Raw genomic sequence first — 10654 nt, 5'->3', positions numbered from 1 at the left:
ATAATAAGAACGTTTCCATGCTTGGCGAACCGCGCCAGTCCTATCATTCCGGTCGCAAAAAAACGCGTTAAAAAAAAACGCGTAATCTCGGCTCTTTAATGACAGTTAAAACTTTGATTAAGTTTGAGGTAGTAGTTCGCAGACCATTTATCGAGGGGGGGGGGGGGGTGGCATCAAGCGACCATCTTTCGTGTCATTAACTCGCAAAAGGCGTCATTAAACGTCATTTTATTGCCAGTAAAAGAAAATTAAGATCGTCACTGAGCTTAGTGACAATGAAATCACGTCAATATGATAATGAACGTCTTCTAATTCGGACTCGCTTATCTGTCATCTGCTTTTAAAAGAGGCCAAACTTCGCGTATTCAGTTAAATTCTCAGTGGCCGCTTGATGTAAATATTTCGAAGTTCATCTTTACCCTATTCAAACCGGGCTTTTTTTGGTCTTTTCAGACCGGGGGGGGGGGGGGCGGATTCCGCTCCCCCTCCGTAACTTCCAGAATATTTAAGCAATCACAATGAAACTTACAGGATATATAGTATGTCCCAAAATCTATCTTTTGCTATATGTCACGTGGGATGATGACGTCACATCACGTGACAATGACATCATAATGTCAAAACAGCCGCCATCTTGGATCCGCCATCTTGGATTTCGAATTTTTTCAAAACGTCAGAAAACCGCCCAAAATTACTGGAAAATACTCAAAACCAATAAAAATGTGCTTAAAACCCGTAAACAGATGAAAATAATTGCTTTAAAGTTATTTTTCATTAATAGAAACAGGAAAATTACAAATTTTGGAAAACATGCCTGTCAAAATGCCGTTGCCATGGTGACGTCAAGTTCCTGACACAACAACCTACCCTACCAAATTATTCCCAGATAAATTTTAGATAAAGTCTCAAAGTTTGGCAGCGTTTGGTTGAATATTAAAAAAGTTATAAGCGTTCAAAGTCGGCGCGGGCACTTTCCGCCCCCCCCCCCCCCGGTCTGGATAGGGTTAAAATACAATAGAATGCCAATTTTTTGAACCCTCGATTTCTGTAACCTCGAGCTCCTGTCAGCTGGAAGACCCAGAACCAAAAGTTTGTTTCCCTTGGATTTGTTATACTCAGGCCCCTTCCACACTGAACCGGGTAAATTTGAAAACGCCGCGTAAAATGTTTTCCGTCGACATTAACCCGGGTAAATTTGAAAAAGATACGTTTCATTAGTGAGCGTTTTTTAAAAGCTCCGTTTTCGGTGACCGAAAAGGCCGTTTCAGTGTGGACGGTTGACCTAACCGGGGAAAAAAAAGATGCGTCTTCAATTTTACCCGGGTCAGTGTGGACGGGGCCTCAGTCAAACATTGCAATTTTACCGGCCATTGATTTCTCTAGCCAATTTTCGTTTCCCTTAATTGGTGCTTGAGAAATCTTGAACCACCGTACAAACACCGAATATGGGCTTACTCACGCATTTTTGAGTTACCATAGTTGATTAGAAGCTACGTGCAACAAAACATCGGCGAATAATTTCTTCAATGTTTTTTTTTTTACTATGACGTCTTTTAGCCTTTTTTATATCTGTTATATCACGTCTCATTACGCGGTACGAGACCTCTTTTCATTGTCTTTTGCTTCGTTTGTTTGTTGTCCCATTTCAGACTGCGTGATGTTATTCTTTAGAACTATTTCTTTCAAATTCAATAAAGTCTGCGTGTAAATGAATGCATAATTTTCAGATAGATAAAGAAATAATTCTCTGGAGAGTATCACAACATCAAAAGTGTAATTGAAATTTACATACGTATCTAACGCGGTCTATTGTTAAATATTTTTTCGATTATTTTCAGCCTCACATGATCTGTGATAGTTTATTCTCTGGTATAGTGGCTGTTAGATACCATGTAATTTACCAAAAGAACTGAAATCAAAACTAATTTAACAAATATATTTGGTTTTTGGACGGCTTTTGAATTAAATGCCCATCCAATTGCTCAAACAAAAACATACGACACAACTGCAGCGCTAGTTGGGTTTGCATGCAAATTCAAATTTTCCTGGTCAGAAGCACAGACCTAAAACTTAACGTAACTAAGAGATTTTGAACAACGTCGACATTGTAGGTTGCAATTAAGTTTGTTCCAACTTTCAACTGATTCAATTGGTGCGGAGTTCCTGGCATGACAATGTCCGTGGAACCGAACAACAGAATGTATCGATGGAATTCATTTTTCTTCAAACTTTGTTCACTTCAGAAATGTTGATTTGAGAGCAATGGAAAACCGTTAGATAACAATTATACTGAAATCAAGTTGGAGCCTAACTTCTACGAAATCTCAGAGTGTCGTGCCTCAACTCGCACAGAGACTTGAACATTTATAAGTGTCGTCTCGGGAATTGATAAGAACTCAAATCGTTCATTTGTAATACCCAAGGCATGGAAACGTTTTGGCAACAAACGGCTCTTAGGAATGCCATCATTTCACACCCTTCATGAAATCATTTCTGTGGGCACATTCGTTGTGCTCAACTAGGTGTCGAACCAAAAGGATTTGATTTTCTAGACAGCTCAGTTTTACATTGTCTTGAGACGTACAAGTGTAAGTTAAATTTACTCAGCTAGAACTGTTTAACACTTTCAAGAGACAAACTCGTCAAAACTCACCGCCGTTTTAACTTCACTGAAGGAAGCCTTCGGGAGACTGATTATTACACGTACGGGGCGACCGGAGTTTGTAGTTTCTTTCAAACTTCCCAAGATGGATTTCGTCCGAGGATTTGTATTCCTTCTCAAAATGGATTATTTGAGTTCTAAATACGTGCTTTGAAAACATGAAAAACTATGCGTGCGCGTGTGTTGTCAAGACCGAGGCGATTTCAGAACGGAATCGAATTGAATAGAAATTAGTCCAGAATGTAACTCTCGTGGGAATTTCGCGCTAAAAGCAAGCCACTGGTCTTGAAGTAATGGGGCAAGGGATCTACTTCAATTAAAAAAAATCAAAAAGCAAGATGTTTTCGGAAAGGACATCTTGCAATGCTGTGAAAAAAAAAAAACCTCTGCCTCGGGAATTAGTCGAAAATAACAACAACTAGTCGATATTCATAATAAACAAACGGGGCATTGTTTAAAATTACAGTCAGTGTTTATGTAGAGTTACAAATTAAGCTTTTCAAATTAAAAAATGTATATAAAATACATAACAGAAATGGTCTGAGGGATGGTCCTCTCGTGACGTTTTGAGCAGGCCGGCTAGCTAGGCATGTAATTTTTTGCGCAGTTTTTCTGACCGTTTCTTGATTCATGATATTTATTTTATTAATTCTCATGACGGCTTTTTGTATAGGACGGTGGACCTATGGCCAGTTGCCCTTTTTTCTCAGATCCTTCGCTCGAACGGAAATTTTAAAGTTATGCAAATCAACGATAAAAGTGACATCCGGGGTTGCAAATTGACAGGTTCATTGCCCCCGCAGGGCTTTCGCCCAGAGGCGAAAGCCCGAGGAGGCATACATTGTAGCTTGCGCGTATATATAGAGAATGTACTTACAGTCGAAATATACGGTATGTATACCAGAAAAAATCTCGATTTGCTCGAAAAAGGCCGCGAGGAATCTAGGGTAATGATGACGTTTTGCCGCAAAGCATCTTTGGGTAATGATGACGTATAAGCAGAAGATTATCGAAGGAGTTATGGGTATTATGACGTCACGATAACGGGGGGTAGCGGTAAATGAAAATCCCTATCTTAGGTTAGAACGGTATTTAAAAGACTGATGCGTGTTTTGGTATTTCTCGCACGTTGATTACTCCGATATTTGGCTTTCGCGTGTTCACAGATTTGTTCGAGTGGTTTCTCTGCTTTGGTTGTGTTAAGTGATATTTGAAGCAGTTGTTAGTAATACGTCAAAAGATTTCAAGCAATTGGTTTCGTGTTCTTGGCTACGTGTGTTCCAAGAGCTGGTTCGAGCGTTAAGGTTTGCTCTCGGGGGTAATTCGTTTCGCTAACAAAAACTGTCAGATTATTTGATCCAAAAAGTGGTTTGAACAAGGATCAAAAATTGTCTTCTCGAATCTTTGAATGTGCCATATTTTGTCACTCGTGGAATTTTTAGGCTTTTTGAACTGGCAATTATTGTAAGTTAATTGTGAATGTTATAACCCCGGGAATAATCTTGCGTGTTGTCACCACGAATAATGTGTTATGTGTTATTTCCGCTAGGTGTTATTTCCGCGCGTTAGGTAATATATTCGACTTGAATTTGTGAATATTTTTAGGACGCAATGGTGTCACACAACAAGAAATTCCGCAGCAAAAAGACAAAACAATGTCTTGACGTACATGGCACAGTAAAAAAGAAGCCTTATTTTAAAGGCCACAAAAAGATTCCACTAATCCTAGATTATTGCTGTAAAACAAATTATAAAAAGGCGGGGGCAGCTTTATAGTGAGAACTATTACTAGTTATAAACTTAGTTACAGTTTAACATTTTAAAATTCTCAATTGTCACCTCAAGTCAATATTTGCAAGACCTTGCAGAGCATTTTTCCATTCGCTTTTAGATTTGTTGCTGCGACTATGTTGTTTTGTTTTGGTCGGGGCAGCTCGCGGAAGCAGGACAGCTTATGGTCGAATGTCGTGTGTTTGTGTGCTACACTGTCTCAAGTCTTGGTCATGGGTATTGGTCAGGGATTCGGAGTCTTCTTGCCAGTGATTATGGACGAATTTAACACCAGCAGAGAGTACACGGGTGAGTTGATCGAGGAGTTGTTTGACGTTAATTGAACGTTCTTTGACTGAAGAACTGAGCGTTCTAAATCGCGGCACAATTTTTGTAATATGCATGTGGACAAATTATTTATGGCGCAAAATAACTTCTGTTTACTGTGGTGAAACGGTCCAGTGCATAGCACAGCTGGTATGATATTAAAGTGTCTGGGCAAGGATTGGAAAGCGCATCGAATTTCTGTTGGAACACACCATCGTGCAAATAAACCTGCGGGCCCCCCCCCCCCCCCCCCACATGCATAGAGTAGATTTGCCTGGACGGACGATGCGTTTCCAGCCGTAAGACTCGATCGAACGTTTGATTACATTCGTTAAGCAAAATAAAACATTCAGGCGATTGATGCACTTCCAAGGATGAAGAACGGCAGAAAAAATTGAGCCTGAAATCAATCACTGACTTTGACTGATTTGGCAGACTTCAGACTTCACCTAAAAATTTTCAGACGCATTATCCCTTTCAAATATAAACCCAAACATTTTTGTTAGGGCTTGTTTGAACTAAGCCGAAAAATTTTATTTGGTGTTCACAAAAAAATTAAACATTTTTGTAATCGCGATCATTTTTTTTTCTTTTTGTAGTCGCGTTCGTACTTGAGACATGCAAATTATTTGTAGTGATTGCAAAATTCAATGGAAAGAAAAGTTGAAGTAGAATTGAACATCTGGATAATATTACACATTTCGTAGAGTAGAGAGTAATGGAAATCGGTATTTCTCTCCTCTATTCTCTCCTCTATCTCCACTGATAGTGGCGTACACATTGATTTGCTTGGGATTAATTTTGATGTTTAATGACTCGCTCGATGAAGGTTGGCTGTAAGGGAAAAATAGATTTTCACGACGGACATCTGAAAAAAAGAGTGAAGAGTGAAGCCTGAAACACTCGAAGAATTTCCGAAATATGTCATCCAATCGAAAACTAGTGCGAGCGCTCAAAAGTACTTCGACAGCAGTCGCGCGTATAAATACGTCATGTTGCTTAGCAACTTGTGGGACAAAACCCGCTGGCTCATTCACTACTCGGAGAAGTGATATCCCCATCAACTGACAACCGTTCCCCCCGACCGTTTAAACTCCCCGCTTATAAGCCCCCCCAGGTCATATGCCCATCTCGCTGAAGACAAAAAAACAGCTGAATTCGATTATAAGCCCCCTCCCTGGGTGTGAACCCTCCTCTAGTTTCCCTTGTTACCTTATTTTGTATGTCGGGGCCTGATATGGGGGGCCCGATATGGGGGGCCTGATATGGTAGGTTACGTTCCAAATCTATTAGTAATATTAAGCACTTTTGCAGAACACTATACTTCTTCAAACAGCAAATTAGGAGGAAGTCTTTCTGCCGTTTTGCTGTGTTTCGAATACAGTGGAACATCTCCCCACGGCCGCGCGGACACCTCCCTATTACAGACAATTCACTTGGTCCAAAACAGACCAAAATTCATACAAACCCTGCCTCTGTAATACAGACCAAAATTCATTTTAACTCTACACCTGTAATGCATCATCGGAGACCCAGGGGCAGTTACTCGGGGCAACGGGCAGCTCATCGGGACGACAGGATTTTCGGGCGAACGTTTGTTTGCCTGTAATACGGAAATCTCCATAATACGGAGACTCTTTTCTGGCTCCTTTGGTGTCCGTACTGAAGAAGTTCGACCGTGCGTTCGTGTTGATACTGTTTTGATTTTGTTTAAAATCTTAATTAAAAACCAGATGAATGAAAACGGTATTTCGACCCCCCCCCCCCGGGGGGTGCTCCCTATAATGGCCTATACGGGGAGGCCCCGCGCGAAAGGGGTACCTTTTTCAGGCTTTAGGTATATAAAAGGGTAGGGATTTCACAACTTTAGGTATACGAAAGGGTATGGAAATCTGTCATTTAGGTGTTTAAAAGGGCCTTTAATTAAAATATTTCGAACAGTTGCAATTTATGGCTGTATTTTTTAATTTAGTAAGCGCTACATTAAAACGACAAGAAGACGTCGTGTTCTAAGTTTATGCCAGGTCTTTCAGGTATATGAAAGGAGTACCTTTTTTAAGTAAAAGGTATACGAAAGGGGTTCAATTCCTGTCAAAATGGTATATAAAAGGGTAAGGGGTCAGAGCTCGGGGCGGAGCCTCCCCGTATAAAACTTTTTTGGGTACCCCTTTTTCCCCGGCCCCCCCCCCCCATCCTCCCGGGTATAATCCCCCCGTTTAAAATCCCATGGAAAACCCTTTACGGTATTTTACACTCAGATCTTACATTTTTCACGTTTCCAGTGTCCGCGTGACCGTCTTGTTCTGCGTTCTTATGCATAACGTGAATGGAGGGGGGATAAATCCCATTTTCCCAGCCCAAATTTTGCCCAAATCCCATTTCCCAGCCTATTGTTTTCCCAGTCCTATTGTTTTTCTGTCTGTGATTCCCATTCCCAGCGACCAAATCCCCTTTTACCAATGAAAATTTGCCCATATTCCAGTTCCCATTTTACCCCTTCAGGACCCTCATATATTTCTTTTCCTATTTATCTCCACACAGCCTGGATTGGATCACTAGCTATAGCCATGACGTTTTGCTTATCTCCTGTGACTGGACGGCTGTGTGACCGGTTTGGCTCCCGACCCGTTGCCATAATTGGTGCCATGTTTTGTTCCTTGGGACTCATCTTAACGTCCCTGGTTAGGAGAGTTGAAATATTCTATCTCACCTACAGTTTCCTATTTGGCTTTGGCACCTGTTGTTGCCGCACGGCAAACTTCTTGATAACCGCCAAGTACTTCGTCAAGAGGAGATCGTTCGCGACGGGGCTGGTCACTGCAGGGGCTGGCTTGGGCATTTTCGCCCTTGCACCGATAACTCAAGCACTAATAGACGCCTATGGACTCAGTATTGCGTACAGGGTGTTGGGATTTGTCATTCTGACGAACTGTTTGCTTGCCCTGTGTTATCATCCCAACATAGAAGAAGAACATCATAATAGTCAAGAGACATTAGAAAATCCGGAGAAAGGTACCACAGAACAAGACCCGCAGGGATGCCAAAAGCTTATCGACTTTTCAGTTTGGAAAGTGCCTGCCTTTGCCGTAGTAGCGGTGTGTTGTGCTGGGGTGTCTATTGTGATATTTACACCTCAGTTTCATTTGGTAAGTTAAGACGCTTATGCCTTACGTTATGTTCAAAGGGGAAATATCAGCGCTTGACTTCAAAACATCAATGAAACCAAAAAACTAATTGTCTAGTCTCACGCACTGGGAGGCGCGGTGGCCTAATGGTTAGCGCGCTCGACTCCGAGTCGAACGGCCCGGGTTCGAGGCCTGGCCGGGGCGCTGCGTTGTGTTCTTGGGCAAGACACTTTACTCTCACAGTGCCTCTCTCCACCCAGGTGTATAATGGGTACCGGCGAATTTACTGCTGGGGGGTAACCCTGCGATGGACTAGCATCCCATCCAGGGGGGAGTAGCAATACTCCTAGTCGCTCAATGCTACGGAAACCGGGATAAGCTCCGGCTGTATGGGCCTCATGGCTCGGAGACAGACTTTACCTAGTCTCACGCATGCACTAAACCAACGCCTTGATCTTAAATTGAAAAAGTCACGCAGACCTTTTTCAAATTCTTCATTTGTGTGTTTGAAAAATCTGCGCTAAAAACTTACTGCGTGCTCTCCCTTCGGCTTGATGTTGAAGGCGCATTTCGCGTATTAGCGAAGGTAAAACCGTTTTGACCGAAGATGCAACAAAATTCCCTGAACATTGTTTCTTAATTGCGTAATCCCATTTTTTTTTTTTATCTTCTAGTCACGGGGTACTTAGTACCACAGCTAGAAGCCAGACCTCTCGATGCGGGGTCTAACGCAGAATTGAACTCGCACTTTCTTTTTTGTGCTTTAATACAGGTGCGACACTGCGAAGATTTGGGTATCCCTGCTGATAAATCTTCCAAGCTCTTGATGATCTATGGCCTCAGTTCTTGCGCTTTCCGGATAGCTGCCGGTAGACTCTGTGACATGAAAAGGATCAACCCGATTTACGTTTTCCAATTTGGGATGTTTGCTAGTAGCTCGGCAGTGATACTGTTTGGAGTGCCTAAATCGTATGTCCCTCTTGCCGTTATCAGCGCATTCTATGGTATGGGAGATGGAACAAGCTTGTCCGCTGGCAATCTACTGTTGCTTACAACCGTAGAACCTAAGAAACGAGCTTCTGCGTTTGGATTGGCTAATATGCTAATTTCTGTTTCCATAGCAACTGGAGCTCCTTTATCTGGCAAGTAATATTTCTGTATACAAAGTGTCCTACGGTGGGGTGGGGGAGGGGAGACGAATACGAGCGATACAAGGCAAAGATCTTGTTTCATGACTTAAAACTCAGTAATAAGCCATCTTTTCTTCGCGATCAACCAATCGCCTCCAATTCAACTCACTGAGACTTTCAATTTCAGCAAATTTTTCTTCCTCTATGCAGCCGTTTGTTTGCTTGTTAAATTTGTTTTTCTTACGCGCGGATTTCTATGTACATTTCCACCGGGAATGTTGTAAAACAATTTGTTCATGCCGTTAACTGTGTACCATCGAGTTATGGTGCACTTCGGAAGTTTGGAGAGCACTCAAGAAGCTAGAGTTGTCGAGGCGATGCTAACCCCCGCACCATACTCGATAGTGCACGCAAATCATGAACCAATTGTTAAATATTCAATGATTGGTTTATGAAATGAATCAAGTGAACTGCAGTGGTAAGAACGAACGGCTTCTCATTCTCTTTAAAACGATGATTAGTTAACATTTTTTTTCTTTTCTTACCAGGTTTTATAGCAGACCAAGCTGGATCTTATGTGTTGGCATTCTACGTGGCTGGTTCGATTGGTGCTGCGTTTACTTGTCTTCCATTTCTCTTGTTATGTCTAAAACGGGAAACGCGCCTGGAGGAAATAAAGCCTATAACAGAGAACGAGGATGACGTGACAGCGTGACGTGAAAACAGAGAACGAGGAAGACGTGACAGCGTGACAGTGATACAAACTTAACCGGGTTAAACTTTGTTGAAGAAAATATCCAATGCTTGATTGAAACATGCTACATACATTTTTAACTGAAAATGTGATTAACATAATAAGAAACGCTGAACCACTTAAAGGGGCTATGTCACGCAATTTTAGGCAATTTCGGCACTGACCAACTGTTCATGGAATTAACTGAAATATCACAATAATGGCTTAAAACTATAAAAAAAAACTCAAAAGAAACACAGAAAGGCCAAAACGGGGGATAGATTGGCAAAGTTCGAGAAGATTAAAATGTATTGCGTTTGGGTCAACTTGAAAAACGTCGGCCCGACTTTTTTCAAGTTTATGAAAGTGTCTGATTTACAATGCTCGAAAATCATCATTGTTTGTTATTTGGCCGTGATTTTGCTAATAAAAGACTTGATCTAGCCCTTTAAATGGTTGATGCGGTAGGGACATTTTAAGGGACGGACCATTATTTTCTTTGAGGGGGGGGGGGGGATAAAAAATTTTCCTCTGCAAACTTTTTTTTTTAGTTTATGCACCTCTGCAAACATTTTTTTTCGAAATTCTTACTATTTTTTGTTATACATATCGTGTTTGCAAACAATTTCTTTTGTCTTTCCAGGTCCTGGAAACAATTTTTTTCAATATTTTTCACCCCCCCCCCCCCTCCCTCCAAAAAAGTAATGGTCCGTCCCTAAAAACGTAGCCTTGAAAATGAGAGGAATAAAGTAAATCAGAGGCACCAGGGAGTTCTTAGGAAAAGCTGACTGACTTTTCGCTGATTTGACTTTAGCATGATAAGAAACGGGTATGTCGATGGGCCAGGAAAGTATTATGCTTACATGATTAGGAATCAATGGTTACTGCAGAATTTCTTTGCAAAAAG

The 10654-nt window shown here is 41.4% G+C and overlaps 1 protein-coding gene across 1 annotated transcript; it reads left to right on the top strand.

Moving 5' to 3' along the window:
- Nucleotides 1-4575: 4575 nt before the first annotated feature.
- On the top strand, nucleotides 4576-10230 carry LOC144637094 (monocarboxylate transporter 4-like). Its single transcript, XM_078496252.1, has 4 exons — nucleotides 4576-4741; nucleotides 7301-7905; nucleotides 8657-9026; nucleotides 9563-10230. The coding sequence occupies exons 1-4, from the start codon at nucleotides 4666-4668 to the stop codon at nucleotides 9727-9729; spliced, it is 1218 nt and encodes a 405-aa protein (XP_078352378.1). The 5' UTR covers nucleotides 4576-4665; the 3' UTR covers nucleotides 9730-10230.
- Nucleotides 10231-10654: the final 424 nt, after the last annotated feature.

This window comes from Oculina patagonica, chromosome 13 (assembly GCF_052425735.1).
Source record: "Oculina patagonica isolate OP01 chromosome 13, crgOcupat, whole genome shotgun sequence".
In the NCBI taxonomy this organism is placed as follows: Eukaryota; Metazoa; Cnidaria; class Anthozoa; order Scleractinia; family Oculinidae; genus Oculina; species Oculina patagonica.
This window is presented reverse-complemented; position numbering and strand designations above follow the sequence as displayed.